Source organism: Aspergillus uvarum, assembly GCF_003184745.1.
Source record: "Aspergillus uvarum CBS 121591 unplaced genomic scaffold BO82scaffold_2, whole genome shotgun sequence".
Taxonomy (NCBI): domain Eukaryota; kingdom Fungi; phylum Ascomycota; class Eurotiomycetes; order Eurotiales; family Aspergillaceae; genus Aspergillus; species Aspergillus uvarum.
The window spans coordinates 20,626-35,259 of NW_020291299.1; the positions used below are offsets into that span (position 1 = coordinate 20,626).

Sequence of the window (14,634 nt, forward strand, 5' to 3'; positions counted from 1 at the left end):
AGAGGTCGCTCCACAGCCCCGTGCAACAATGGCTACAGTGGCCATGACGAGCGAACTAGAGCCATACCTGGCCTCACTCCGGTCGTACCTGACCCAGAGCGGGCCTCCACACCAAGCCGAAGCGGATTCTGAAGACAGTGCGACCGAGAGTCCTCGACCTCCTGAGCGCCGGTCGGTGCAACGCGAGCAGGCAAGCTCGAAAGGAGGGAGAGACGCCAGTCGTGCTGGCCCGCGGAGATCAACCGTGGAGGAACCACCGTGTTCAATCTGCTGATAATGAAGATTGCTTTTCGAGTTGAAAGTTACCCCAAAAACACTGTACATATGAGCCGATGTCCGTCGCAGTTTTCTTGGGTGCATGGCCCGAAGGAAAAACGGAAACCAGAAGAAATGCAAAGAGGATATCTTACCTTCCCAACCCCATTCCTGCATCACATTAACCCAATGCAAGTTTCCACGAACAGTCTTCTCAAATTCAATATTTTCTAGCGGAGAGATCGCTGAAGTCCGTCGTGGCTTCCCCGCAAAGCCCTTAAAAGGTACCCGATCGGCCATATTCGATCTCCTCCTAGGCTCAGCGTAGCTGCTGGTGAGACCACGCTCACCTAACCCACGGCCTACATGTGTTGTTTTATCAACCTCAAGCCTTTTCGCGGGTAGATGATCGGATTGCTCAAGCCCCGCGGCATCGCGGCGATCCCAAACCTCTCGGACAATCTCGATGCAACGATCAATAGACCCAAGCATGAGGCGTGATTGAATCGCTAGCCATCGATTGAGCACCCATTGGCGATCCTCCTCTTGTTCTGCTTCACACCCAGCCGCCAGAAGAGGAAACATTTGGATGATGGTGGTACGGGAGCTGGGGGGAACTGTGGCGAGCAGCATCAAGACACGCTTCGACAGCTCCGATGCTGGTTCGGAGGGCATTTCAGGAACCGCTTGGTGAAGGTACAGAAGTGTCGCCCAGCGGTAAGCGTGTGCGGTTTGGATACTATGCTGTACCTCTGACGTTGGGTCATCTGGGGGTTCGAAGCAGCTGGGGGGCTCCCATTGCTCAACCAGGGTTTTCAATTCTATGGCCTGCGAGACAATGGAGAGGGAGTTGGACTCGGTTTTGCGAACTCGCTGGATCAGGCGCGCGACTTGGTGGATCAATGGAAAAAGGGTGGTCGCGCAACCCATTAGAGGGTCGATCTCGTGCACTGCATCCTTGGGCAACTGGAAAACAGAGGTATCTACCTCCTGATCCCCGGATTCTTCCCGGGATGTCAGGCGAGAAATCACATCCATGTATAGCCAGGTGTTATACAGAAACCGAATTCTATCCAGGTCACTGCCGCACATCCCGCTTTGAAGACCAAATCCTACAACCTGTGACACCAACGCTTTGGCTCCCCGCAAGTGCTGAATACATGTGCGCGTATGCTGATCCCATGTCTCCGCGAATGCCAGCGCGAGACTCGTGGCCAAGGCTGCATCTGCTCTCATATTCTGTATGTCGTGCACCATGTAGGTGATGCTCTGCCGCATATGATCCATCCCATGAACTCTGAGGCTGGGAATCTCCTTGCTGGAGTGAAATGCTGCCAGAGAAAATATGGCATGATATAGCGCTGGGGTCTCCTTGGCTAGGGGCCAGATTAGTGTCCGCCATGGGTTCTCGTGGGCACCGTCCTTCACAGACAGGATCCCACATGTGAATCTGTCGAACTGCAGCACCAGCATTTCGGGACTGACTATGCTAAAAGCCGGCTCTGAGAGGATCTTCGGGGTAACATTGGTATTCTTGGATTGTGCAGGATTGATGCACTCTGTGCTGTTCAAGAAAGTCGGCCCCAGAGGTAGTTCTGACTTCCTTATAATCTCCTCAATGTCATCGTTTTCGACCTCCATCAAGGCCTCAAAGCTAAAACTGTGGTGCCTTTGCGGGCTGTCGTGTTGGGAAACGCCATATAGGGTGGGTCTAGATTGCATACCTGCATTAGATATTGACACATCGGACATATATGAGGATGGTTCCAAGGGTGGGATCTCGGCTAGCGATGGGGCCAGGATGCCTTCATTCAGGCTTGCTATATCTAGCGGGCCTATGAGATTATCCGTAGGGACAAAGAGATGCTGCTTTGGTACTGCATCCACTTCTGCACGCTCTGGAGTCGGCTCATCCCCTTTTGAAAAGCCAAGCGTAAGTGCAGACCTTTCACTCCCTGGTGAGAATAGAGGCAAAGAATTAGACAGGGTCCTCGACCATCCCTCAGTGGACTGCGAGTCCGGAGACGTAGAAAAGTCAAGGCTAGACTTCCGACCCGGGGGTGATGAGGTGGCTTTGGGGCATGCATGTCAGCAAAGTACAAAATCAACGATTTCAAATCAAGTAGGGATACCTTTTTTGCTTTTCGTTGACACGTTCTTGCAGCCAATGTTAGTCTCTTCGAAAGGGCGCCACTTGAAATCTTTCTTGTATCCTCCACACTCCACCTTCCGTTTCTTACATTGAAGGCACGTCGGCTTGGATTCGTCACATTTCAATCGTTTTGCCTTGCAGGTAATGCAGCCTGGGTCATGGAAATGATAAGAACGTCAGCGCACTGCGCACCCTGAGAACGTCCGTGCCGCCTTCTCTCTGATGCTGTAGTTCCACCCCGGGAACAACTCTGTTCCCATCTGTCGTCTAATTAGGGTACTAGGAATGAATGGTACCGTACCGTTACGGCTTTTTGACTGCTTCGGTTTGTTAGGATCCCTGGAGGCACCAGGCTGGCCCGAGGTAGGCCTTTTGGAGGAAGAAGGAGGCTTAGAAGACCCTTCTGTTGATGGAGGCGAAGGTTGAATGTCTAAGATAGCAGACGGGGAAGGTATCTTGATGTGTTCCATGCCCGGATTAGACCTGATGATGACATGGACTCCGCCAGGTTCAACGTGGTAGTATTTGATGGAGAGGAGAGAGAAGGCTAGAAGTGTGGTTGTTTATCCGGGCAGGAAGGATAATGCCGCGGAGTATAATCTAGGCGGGCGAAGGAGCAAGAAATCACGATCTGCTCGATCCGGGTTGTGAACGAGATAAGGCTCTTTAGAAGAGCCAGATGGCAGAATAAGCAGCGGAGATAGGAAAGGTGTGGGTGGATGATAGATAACTCAGTGCCCCGACAAGGCCCAGGGCAGTGAGGAGAAAGCGCCATGAGGTTGATAAGAGTCGCACTAGAGCAGCAGATTGCGGAGACAGCTGGTGCGAGTTGTACAACGCGGATTCGTCGGTTTAAGGCAGGAGCTCAGACAAAAGCCGGGTTTGCATTGGAGCCAGAACGATTGGAGCTGGAAATTGTTCATTTCTCGCATTATTCGATGATGATAGATGGAGGGGGAGGGGGTGGAGGCAAACAACAATCCATTCCCTTAATCGACATCCCCCACAACCTCCGTCCGTCCCAACCATCGATCCACCAATCTTTCTCGGCGGGCAGTCCAAAGACAGCGGAATAGAATATAGCTACCCCGGTCATCTCATTGCAGGGAGATGCAGGCCAGCGCGCAAGAAGGTCACAGTCGTCGGCAGGAAATTGAGGGGGTGCCACACGAAGAGCGGGTTGGAGAAACGAGAGGAATCGGCGAGGTTCGACTGGTCACGGCTACCCGGAATGGTGGGAGGAGATCCCCGTGACCATCCCGCCTCGGTACTTTCTGTACAGCTGCAGTCGATTGCATTACCTTGCCCTCTTTCAATCACTCACTAGACTACGGTTCTATGCAAATCCGCATTAATTTTCGATCTTATGTCTCTCGCAGTTTGACACTGCATACAATAAGCAGCGTAGCTACCGCAGCTTCCGCGGAGTGGAGTAAGTCAACCAGAACAAAGAACTGATATGAACACTTTATCCCTTGCTACTATGTACTGTACTGTACATTTCATTTCCCCTTCGACGATCGGACACTTGCTTAGGTTGGACAAAGGGAAAGTCTGGCCAGCAGTAGTCCTCGAAATTTCTGACCCCAATCCTCGGCGCAAAGCCTTATGTGAGGGGGTCACTGATCACACATGGCTTGGTTCAAGAAGGTATGTGGTCAGTCGACCAGACCGTCAACTAATTTTCCACGAGTTCAAATGCCATGCTTTGATTCTAGACCTTCACTGCAGGGTCATCGCATGTTGAACGATGTTGGACAGTCCTTTCAGCTTCGGAAAGACCCACTGGCCTGGGATGGACATGGGCCATCGGCATAGCTACCAACCTCGTGTTTGTTGCACTGTTTGTGGCAGAATTTAGACTTCTGCCCAAGCAACGATGGTTAGCGACCTAGATCATCCTGGTCGCTCATAGTCTTCGCAGTAGTCTGTGACATCAGGTGTGATAATTAAGCTTTCTATGCCATCGAGATTGTTAGCGGATGAATGGAGTGTATGCAGCGCTGGTTACCTGAGAGATATCGAGCGAGCACTTGCAGCAGAAATGGTTCATCATGGACCCATGTTTGAACATAAGGCTGAGCTCATGAATGTGTCTCGAACAAGGATGACACATGACGTATGTTTCAACTTCATAGGAGGGACCGTCGTCGAGAGGAGAGGCGAACACTTGATGTCGCCTCTGCCGCACGCTCATTATCGTCGGGCTTCGGTTGGTTCTTGGACCCCCATACGGGAGCGGAGTGGAGATTGCAAGGTAGGCGATCAACGAGGGGTCCGATAAGTTCTCCGCACGCTATCAGAGAAGCCGGCAGGAAGATGATGCAAGCGCTCTAGTCCGAATTCTCTGAAACAACCTCTAGTGCACAGAGATAATAGAAGGTCAATACTTGAAGCCTTGTTACTCGAGTATTGTAAGTAGCATTATATGATGCTATGAGAGTAGTGGGCGTTGCCAAGCAGACTCCATCTAACTCTCCGACATCGCTTGCCAGGTGGGGTTTCAGACATACAATGCTTACGGACTGGCTACCCACCCTGGCGACAGGACCAAAGCCTTCCTTAAGTCGCAGGGAACATAAAGGCTGTCGGAATCCTTGCGGGCCGCTGCCACTTAATTCTCAGATCTTAGTATTTGAAATCCCGCGACGTTGATTGCGACGGGTGTGGGGAGAATAGCAAACATGCTGAGGGAGCAACGTGACCACATTGTAGCGGCATGCACGATTCTGACTCTGCTCAGTCTCTTCGTATGAGTAGCCCACTCGTGATCTCCATCACTTACCAGTCTCAGTACTGATGAAGGATTTGTTCTGGCGTCGATGGAGGCTTCTCATAAGCTACTCTTGGTTCAGTCTATGGTATGTAGAATTCTTACAACTTGTACCCAGCAAGTGGACAGACTATTGGAGGCACCTGTCCGAATTTGTTCCATCATACAGGCTTACCGGGAATTTGAGGCATGAATATGACAGTTGATGCTTGCAATTTGGCTTCACCTAGGATTAATCTCTAATGAAGTAGGATGCTAAATGGCGCTTGCCGGCTTTACTCCAAATCTTTGGGCTAGTACCACAAGTTGAGCCACAAAGAGAGTACTTCTAAAAGCCTTGAGATCACCATCATGAAACGCGCGTGTGAAGGTGTGCTGGACTTTGCTCCAGTCAGCAAAGCCCAGGTTCTGAACATTGGTCTCTGTAAGTGACCGCTTCAGAGTGTGATAAACAGGACCATTCTCCCTGTATTTAGTTGGACCAAGATATGGTTGCTTCACGCGATTCGAAACCTCTTCGGTGATAAATGGTCTCATAGCTTCGCGAAGAACATGTTTTTTCACGAAAGATCTTTCTCTCTGGGTCATATCTTATCTTTAGACTTGGCGGTATAGTATTCACATATTCTGTGAGGTAATGATCGAGAAACGGTGGCCGCGTCTCCACCTGAAATACCATGTCTATATTGTCGCCAATATAACGGAGAATGCCGTTCGCCAGCATTGACTTGGTCCACTGGTATTGAGAGGAATTTAGTGAGTGCCATTTCTGTTCCATGTTGTTGATGACCTTCTCACAAAAGCTTCGGAAAAAGGGCAATTGTGGGTCGCCTTGGGTGTATTTCTCAGTCCATGCCTGAAAGGCTAGTTGATTGAACCAAGCAAGTGTTGAGAACATAGAGGTGTGGCTGAGACTATGCTCATTCCCTGACTTGACCGTCACCTTAGCTACCGCTTGTGCCATTCTTCGATTGACGGTAGCCTCTATCTCTTCTCGGCTGCCGTCGACGGCTAGAAATGCGGGCCATGCATGGTCTGGCTCACTCAAGTAGCTCCCCATCAGATCACTATATCCTACAAAATACTATACTCGTCTGATCCTTCCCCTGTGAGAACAACTCTTTTGCCTGCGTTGTGAGCGGCTTCTGCAACGGCCAGTCGACCCATCCCGTCCACGTCAGGGAGCGGCGTTTCCGTGTACCAGATTGTGTCCTCCAGTCGAGACGCGATGGTCTCTTCGTCCAGCAACACTGCGTGGAAAAAAACTCCAAGCCACTCTGCAGTCCGCCGGGCAATCTCTATGAACTGTCAGACTGGAGAAGATAAGGGGGAGAAGTGGCTCGATCGGTGAGAAAACGAACCGGATTCATCGATCCCCGACTCTTTCTCGAACTGCACCGTGAAGCAGCTTAGCCTTGAGGTGTCATCGGTCAGTTCATTTCCAAGTCTTGTTCCTTGCTTCATCAAATGTGCCGTCATGCCTGCAACTGCAGAGGAGTCCAGCCCGCCGATCAGGAAGACACCAACACCCACATCAGCGCGAAGGCGAAGCCGCACCGAATTGAGCAGCAATTCTCGCACGCGAGCGATTGCCTCAGCTTCGGTGCCTGCATAGACAAGCCTCTACATACAGTCAGCGACGTACAGTTGGCTAGGAGTGAATATTAATCGCCTTGTCAGGATACTCCAAATCTCAATATGTCTGCAACGCGAATGGCTGTAAGTTGTCACTCACGAGCATTTGACCAGGTTCAATCTAGATCTAGCCATCAGCTTCGGTCCAGCTCGTCTCTAATCGATAACCTACCCGGTGCACTCCATTGAAGTACATATCCGCCCCATACATCCATCCCACTCCTCTAGAATTGGCAATGTCCCACTCAGGAGCCCATCCAAATGGCAAAAAGAATTTCATCTCAGTCACGACGTGAAGCCTTGCATCGATAATGGTATAGTAGAGTGACTTGATGCCATATCTATCTCGCGCAGCTATAAACCGGTTGTGTTTCTCATCCCAAAGTACCAAAGCGAATTCTCCTCTCAAGTGAGAGACGAACGACAATCCATAACGGTGGTATAGGGCAATGACAATCTCGCAGTCGCTCTTGCTAACAAATTCATATTCGTTGGCCAACTCACTTCGAATTCGCTCGTGGTCATAAAGCTCTCCATTGACGACGGCTTGAATAGTATTATCTTCATTATGAAAAGGTTGGTTTCCGGCTGCGCTAAGATCTATGATCGAAAGGCGTACATGCCCGAAACCTTCGAATGATGTTAGCCCCCTTCCACAGCATAGGAGGTGATTGACCGACCAACTCGTATGTCAGGGCTGATCCATTGGCCACACGCATCAGGACCTCTATGCTCGACCAAGTCTAAACTGTCATTTATCTGAGATACTAGCCTCTGGGATGACACAGCGGTGTTCTCATCATGAGCGACTTTATTCAGAGCCAAGAATGCCGTCAGTCCGCACATGTCGCATTCGTTCGATTCTGTCCGAGCTTCTTTAAGAGAAAGACCAACAAGGGTTATATTTTGTTCCAAATGCCAGCACTTTCCCCCGCTTTTATGTTTCGGCATGTTCATCGGTGAGATTACTCCATAGCCTGGTATCATGTGCCATCTGCTAATATCAGGCATCCTATAGCTCCTCCAGAAAAACTCAAGAGGCTAGCTCTGTTGCACAAACCTGAGCTCCACTGCTCTTCCACTACTCCTGGGCAGGCTCTGACATCTCCTTACTGGGTTTCGATAAAAGGCACTTGTCATCTACTGCGAGAAAATTTGTGCAGAAAGTTATCGTGGCATGAATAAATCGTAGATCGACTTAGAATGCAAGTAAACCTAAATCAAAAGACAAATCTCAGCCTGGCACGTCAGAGAGTCAGATACCGACTGAACGGTTTGACGCAATCTAAGACCATGCAAATCAACAGCATAGCACCAGTACGCGCATTCTCAGTCCTGCACGCAAACTCGACATGCCAGTATCTCATATGTTATTCCAAGTATCGACACAAAATGGCAAATCGGAAGATGAACGAGCGTGCAGCTGGTCTTCACCGCTATATAGGAGGGCCAGCATATGTATGTTTTTCAATACAAGCTGTGGCCTTGGAATAGGAACTGTCTATCTGATGTACGACCAGAGCAGGACATGACTCGGTTGGATGCCGTCATGCGGGTTTCAGGCTCCTAGATGCTCGAGTCAGCCAACAGCATAGCGAATGTATGGCCTATGCAGTTGCGCTTGAAGATCTAGCAAATTTATTCCGATTCTTTAGTTTTTGACAGCTTTCCTTTTTTTTTTTTTTTTTCGCAAAGATCTGTAGGACGAGAGACGAAGTGCCCGCATTTACCATGACACGATCACTCCGGATCTACCAATATGTCTATATGACAGGTATAAATTGGAATGTTCAGTACTCCGATAGTCTCAAATTTACGATATTATAGTATCCTCTGCATTGATAGCTTCTTTACTGAGGCGGACCAGCTGCTTAAACTTCAATGAAAGGACATCCTGTATTGTGTAGGTTCAAGTTGTTAACGTCTTGTGGCCAGTATAACTGAGAGTAGAGTGTACAGACTAGACAACTGCATAATTTCAGGTACACTTTATGAGTAATATTCTTAGTCTAGGTGTTCTTTATGGTTGTTCTTTGAGGCTGTATTCATAGCTGGCTAGCAACTTGACATTCTTACCTATAAAGTTTGCATATTCTCAGCTCAACTACAGAATCTTATAAATTTGTTTAACATTATACACTTTATGAGAACACTGCCTAAGCAGGCATGTGCAATTCTTTCAACAGAAAAAGTCTACTATGCGAAAAACATCTCCGTCTCTTCACAAGGGCTTAGTATAAGTAGATCGAGATCAAAGCTGTCAAAAGCGTCCAGTTATTCCAGCATTCGGTGATTAGATACTGTAAATATTGACTAGGCCGCTGTGGTGAATGTATCAATGAAGAGTTCTCCTCTCGGCGCTGAGTCGTTCATCGTTCCTTCCCATCTCTAACATGTCTCATCATAGTGAGTACCTCCTCTGTGAGCACCACTTCATCTACACTCATCCTTCTCGCTTCCCAGAACATTATCACTTTCCAAAGCATCATCACTTCCAAAGCATCATCACTTCCCAGAACATCATCACTATTTACAACTCGACCACCAACTCCACTCTTCAAGATGACTATCTCGTACCCTAATCTGAGAGACACCAGTCGTTTCCCCGGCTTTGCCGCTATCCCCGTCGAGGATCTCGACACCCACGAACTGACTCCCGGAAGAGATGGTTGTCTCCTTCTCGAGATCCTCGCTTTCGAGACAGTGCCCTCCCTCGTCATCGGGACCCGCAGCACTGATCTACACCTTGTTACCCTGCGGTTCGAGGGACCGGATCAAGGCCGTGCTCTCAGCCAGTGTCCGCACCTGAAAGTTGGAAATACCATCGCCATTATGCACGCCCGCAAGCATCAATTCGGGATTGAGGTTTATGGCATCCGTGTCTTGGAATATCGCACTCTCAAGGTATGAATCTTTGAGCCCTGACAATCACGTTCCTTCCCTGGTGAAATGATACTAACCCATGCGACTTAAGATTATCCCGACGTCGTTGGACGAGCTTCTGGAACTCAGCGATGAGATGAGAACCTGGCCTCTGAACTTTGCTGCCCATCAGAGGTGTCACTGGTGCCGTAATGTGCCTGACCAGATCATAACCTGCGATGGCTGCGGTGTCATTGGATACTGTAACAGCGTAAGGAGATCTCCCTCGATAGATCGAACCAGTATCGGCAAAGATGAGCCTGCTAACTCTGTACTAGGGCTGTAAGGCGGGGAGCTGGAACGTCAACAAGCACAAGGAGTTCTGCGAGGTCATCCAGAACCAGAACTTCCGTTCCCTCATTGCTGACATGGAGCACGAGTAAGCCTCATTGAACTGAAGGGCAAAGGCATGATCACGAGGAAGTGGCTTCGAGCACAAGGAGATGATCTCTGCATCACCTCTGGCTTTCTGGCCTGACTTCATGGCCTTGTTTTACTATTTCGAACGAGATGTTGTGTTCTTTCCCACTGTTGGACCTACTGTATGTACATGTTCCCATCCAGACGGGTCTGAACAAGTTTCACGGAAAGGTAAAAAACCTGAAACCACAAAAATACGATTTCAGTTAGTATTGCATCTTGTTTCCCAAATTTCCATAGTAGTGAATCAGCTAGTCAGTACTGTAATAGTGTAAGTTACTATCCCCAAGCTAGTAAGTACCAGCCACCCCGGATAAGCGGGTATTGCGGGATGTGTGGATTGCCCGCCCCCAGACCGAGGCTGGTTTGATCGGCCGGCTTGCGACGGTGCTCGGACCGAGTGCCACCTTAAAGTGACCCCCTCTCCCCAGACACACATCCCTCCCTTCTCCACAAAGAACGCAAACCTTGTGGTATCCAAAACGCAATTCTTTGAATGATGCTTCGCTCTTTTCCTCGTCGGCTCCCTCGACATATCCCTCTCCGACCCGTCACTGAAGGCTGTCTGTCGCGCTTCGCTGTGCGCTCCTTCACATGCGGTTATCCGCGGATGTCGGCATCATCGCTCCCCCCCGTGGAACCACCCGTCTCAGCAACGTTACCTGCGGACTCATACCAACTTCTTTCGACAGCAGACAAGACCGGGGCAGCTGAGGATGCTCTTTACGAACAGCAAATACAAGATGTGGAAGAATGGTGGCAATCTCCCCGCTTTGAGGGCATCAAGCGGCCTTACTCCGCCGCGGATGTCGTCAGCAAACGCGGTTCCCTACAACAAACATACCCAAGTTCGTTGATGGCACGGAAGCTCTTCCATCTGCTGAATGAGAAGGCAGCGCAAGGAAAGCCTGTTCACACGAGTATGTAACGACGATTGTTTCTCGGCCTTTATTGAATTTCTTTCTGGTATGCTAACTATTGCCAAGTGGGCGCCATTGACCCGGTCCAGATGACGCAGCAGGCACCTCACCAGGAGGTCCTGTACATCTCGGGATGGGCTTGCTCGTCACTCCTGACAACGACCAACGAGGTGTCTCCCGACTTCGGCGATTATCCATACAACACGGTGCCCAATCAAGTCCAGCGATTGTTTAAGGCGCAACAGCTGCACGATCGGAAACAGTGGGACGCTAGACGGAAACTGACCGCTGAACAACGGAAGTCGACTCCATACATTGATTACCTGCGTCCGATTGTGGCTGACGGTGATACGGGGTATGTGCTGTGCTCATTTGAACGGATTTGGCTAGGATCGCGGTATTAACGTTCGATGCAGACATGGTGGACTTTCCGCCGTACTGAAGCTGGCCAAGCTTTTCGCAGAGAATGGTGCTGCCGCAGTGCACTTCGAAGATCAGCTTCACGGCGGAAAGAAATGCGGTCACCTAGCTGGCAAGGTCCTTGTGCCCATTGGGGAGCATATCAACAGATTGGTCGCAGCGCGCTTCCAGTGGGATTTAATGGGGACTGAGAACCTACTTATCGCACGCACGGATTCCGAAAGTGGACGGCTCATCAGCAGCGCTATCGATGTGCGCGACCACGAATTCATTCTGGGGGTGACGGAGGAGGTTGAGCCACTCGCCGAGACCTTGCAGGCTATGGAAAGGGAGGGCGCTGCTCCTTCGGAGATCGATGCCTATGAATCCGACTGGGTCAAGAAACACAAGCTGGTCACCTTTGATGAAGGTCTGTCGATGATCTTACTCTCACCCTTCTCAACATTTGGAACTAACTCTGGGGTGTGACATAGCCGTCGACGCGCATCTTGAAGCAGAAAAGGCTCCTCAGTCCGCCCGGGACGCATACAGGAAGCGCGTTCAAGAGAGCCCCGATCTGTCGATCTCCCGCCGCAGAGTCCTAGCCAGCGATTACACGAAGAAACCTGTTGTCTGGTCTTGTGATAGTCCCCGAACCAGGGAAGGATATTATCACTACCGTGCTGGGTTCCCCGCTGCTACAAAGCGAGCACGGGAGTTCGCACCGTATGCGGATCTTCTCTGGGTCGAGACCGGTGATCCAGACGTTGCGAAAGCAGGGTCGCTGGCAGGAGAGGTGCGCAAGGTGTTCCCCGGCAAGAAGCTGGTATACAACCTGAGTCCGTCCTTTAACTGGATGGGACATGGTTTCGACGAGGCGTCGCTCAAATCGTTCATCTGGGATCTGGCGCAACATGGGTCAGTTAGCCACCCCTCCACTGAAGACACAGAAGACTAACTTGCTTAGGTTCGTACTTCAACTCATTTCGCTCGCTGGACTACACAGCAACGCAACGATCACGACAGAACTCTCCCGGGCTTTCAAGGAAGATGGTATGCTCGCTTACGTGCGCATGGTTCAAGCTCGGGAGAAGGAGCTGGGTGTGGATGTGCTTACACACCAGAAATGGAGTGGTGCACCCTATCTGGACGGCATCCTTGGGGCAATTCAAAGTGGCAGTAGTAGCAGCAAGAGTATGGGCGAGGGCAACACAGAGAAGGGTAAGTGGAAAGCACCAATGCTGATCTCTAGACTTTTGGCTAACGACCTCGCAGGCTTCTGAAGGAATTGTGAATGGCTTTGTAACCTAATGATAAATGAGACTCAACAACAATTTTTAGTGCTAATGATTCTTCCAACATCGTAATTTATCACATAACTCCCGATATAGCCTACATCCACCGACATCCAGGAATCGAAAGAGTTGATGCTGCCATAGCCTTTACATCATCTCTCGAAGGATACCTTCTCATATTGTGGTTCTCGAAGCTTGTGTGTGGTTATGAAGAATGCTGATCGAGCGAGCTCTGGCGAGAAACGAGGTATCTCATTGGGCTAGGCGTGGAAGAAGCTATCGAGAGAGCCTCCAGAACGAGACTTGGAAGCTCGAAAATCCCCCATTGAGCGATGGCACTCTCGCCATTCCTGATTTTTCCCCAATGTTTCATCGCTTCTTCTTCATTCAACACTCTTTTTTTGCGATTTTCCGAATCTTTGCAAGTGTATGCGTTATCCGAGGATTGTCTCACTATTCCTCTCTCACTGCCCAGACCAGCGACCCAGCCGCCGGCAAGCCATCCAATGGACTGGAGCAAGTCTCTCAGTAATTCACTGTCGTTGGAGCTGCCTATCCTACTTGTTTATTCCGCGCTCACTCCCGCAAAATAGCGGAATGCGTGGAAAGTGTTGGTATTCCTCGAAAGACACGCACGGCGTCGTTTGCGACAAGCTATATATGCTCCATACCCTTGTTGTCATCATCCAAGCTTCTCAAGACCATGTGTCTGACGCGATGCCTTCGTTCGTGTTATGTAGTGCTTTCGAGGTCGTCTTCTTGGAGCAGTGGAGGGGTAGCAGGATGAACTCATTCCGCAAGAGGAATTGAGATGTAAGTCCAGTTTGGCTCATTTCCGGCATTTTTCTGTAGGTCATTGAGGTTAACCATCCCGTTTTATTATGCAGTTATCTTCAAATTATGTTAGTATGGAGCACCGCTAACTCGATACTGCTTCTCTAGGAGTGTACGGCATTCTCACAAATGCTACTCAGAGATCCGTGCAGTGGCGCTGGGGCTGGTGTGGAAACAGCTTGGGATACAGAGAGGAGTTGAGGTTGCTGCACAAAAGGAAGAATTGAAGGTAAACAGAGGCAGGTGGGGTGTGTGGAAGACACGACAAAAAAGCAGGAGGTGGAGAAGTCAGTCAATGTATCCTCCCTCACGCTGTCGCAGAATTCACTTACAGCACCACCTTACTTAGTACCTCCCCCGTCTCTCCGACTTCATCGATTATTCTGTTCTACTTCCCAAGTAAACAGCCAACACAAAACCTGAACCTTACTTTTATGTTTCTCTTCACCCTACACCCACCCACCACAAGCTTTCCCAAGCAACAAGAATCGTGGCTCAGCCAGTCGGTTCTCAGTTTATCTCGAGTTTGTCAGAGGTCATTTACATTCACCGCCAAACCTTGGTAGCGCCCTGTCAGAAGCCTACTGTGTCAGTAACGGATGATTCATCTCAAGGTAAGGCAGAGTCTTCGATACCTGATACCCACAAGCATCACTACTAGTGATCTCTTCATTCCATCAGCTCACAAATCCGTCGAAAAGTGAGACTCTCTTGGTTCTTCTTTCCACCTGTGCAACTTTATCAAACAAGGTCTTGTCTATCTTTGCTTCGACACTTGAGGCCAGGAACACATTCCTCAGTCATCACGAGATTAATGAATTGCCGTTGAATGGTCTGCTAGTATTCTTCAGAGCCAAATCCCAACATGGAAAAGCTGCCAAACGAGATTCTGCTGCTTATTGGGGAAGAGAACATACATGGTTTCAAATACAGTGAATATATGCCTCTGCTTCTTGTGTGTAAGCGCTGGCGTTCATTGTTTCTTTCTTCTGCCTACGCGATAATCAAATTGGATGTGAAGCAGATCAA

At 49.7% G+C, this 14,634-nt stretch overlaps 4 protein-coding genes across 4 annotated transcripts; 2 read left to right on the forward strand and 2 right to left on the reverse strand.

Annotated features, from left to right (window-relative positions):
* Positions 1-32: 32 nt before the first annotated feature.
* BO82DRAFT_370545 (Zn(II)2Cys6 transcription factor) lies at positions 33-2,877 on the reverse strand (the record flags this gene model as incomplete). Its single annotated transcript, XM_025637220.1, has 6 exons — positions 33-286; positions 411-1,966; positions 2,006-2,171; positions 2,208-2,327; positions 2,388-2,558; positions 2,709-2,877. 6 exons carry the CDS (start codon positions 2,875-2,877, stop codon positions 33-35), a joined length of 2,436 nt encoding a protein of 811 aa, XP_025496857.1.
* A 2,558-nt stretch (positions 2,878-5,435) lies between these two features.
* Positions 5,436-7,661, reverse strand: BO82DRAFT_370546 (asparagine synthetase B family protein; the record flags this gene model as incomplete). Its single annotated transcript, XM_025637221.1, has 8 exons — positions 5,436-5,759; positions 5,803-6,264; positions 6,300-6,478; positions 6,542-6,803; positions 6,853-6,872; positions 6,912-6,936; positions 6,988-7,445; positions 7,496-7,661. 8 exons carry the CDS (start codon positions 7,659-7,661, stop codon positions 5,436-5,438), a joined length of 1,896 nt encoding a protein of 631 aa, XP_025496858.1.
* Positions 7,662-9,377: 1,716 nt separating this feature from the next.
* On the forward strand, positions 9,378-10,120 carry BO82DRAFT_397244 (zinc finger MYND domain-containing protein; the record flags this gene model as incomplete). The annotated part of the gene is made up of 3 exons (XM_025638909.1): positions 9,378-9,719; positions 9,790-9,948; positions 10,016-10,120. The coding sequence occupies 3 exons, from the start codon at positions 9,378-9,380 to the stop codon at positions 10,118-10,120; spliced, it is 606 nt and encodes a 201-aa protein (XP_025496859.1).
* A 493-nt stretch (positions 10,121-10,613) lies between these two features.
* Positions 10,614-12,830, forward strand: BO82DRAFT_299620 (methylisocitrate lyase ICL2). Its single transcript, XM_025632027.1, has 6 exons — positions 10,614-11,077; positions 11,144-11,432; positions 11,494-11,906; positions 11,971-12,394; positions 12,444-12,697; positions 12,752-12,830. The coding sequence occupies exons 1-6, from the start codon at positions 10,654-10,656 to the stop codon at positions 12,757-12,759; spliced, it is 1,812 nt and encodes a 603-aa protein (XP_025496860.1). The 5' UTR covers positions 10,614-10,653; the 3' UTR covers positions 12,760-12,830.
* Positions 12,831-14,634: the final 1,804 nt, after the last annotated feature.

Bases quoted from the DNA above. Each gene is read 5' to 3' on its own strand.
- BO82DRAFT_299620 (XM_025632027.1), top strand. From the start codon at position 10,654: ATGATGCTTCGCTCTTTTCCTCGTCGGCTCCCTCGACATATCCCTCTC. The intron at 11,078-11,143 runs GTATGTAACGAC...ACTATTGCCAAG, and splicing joins AGGAAAGCCTGTTCACACGA to TGGGCGCCATTGACCCGGTC. The intron at 11,907-11,970 runs GTCTGTCGATGA...GGTGTGACATAG, and splicing joins GCTGGTCACCTTTGATGAAG to CCGTCGACGCGCATCTTGAA.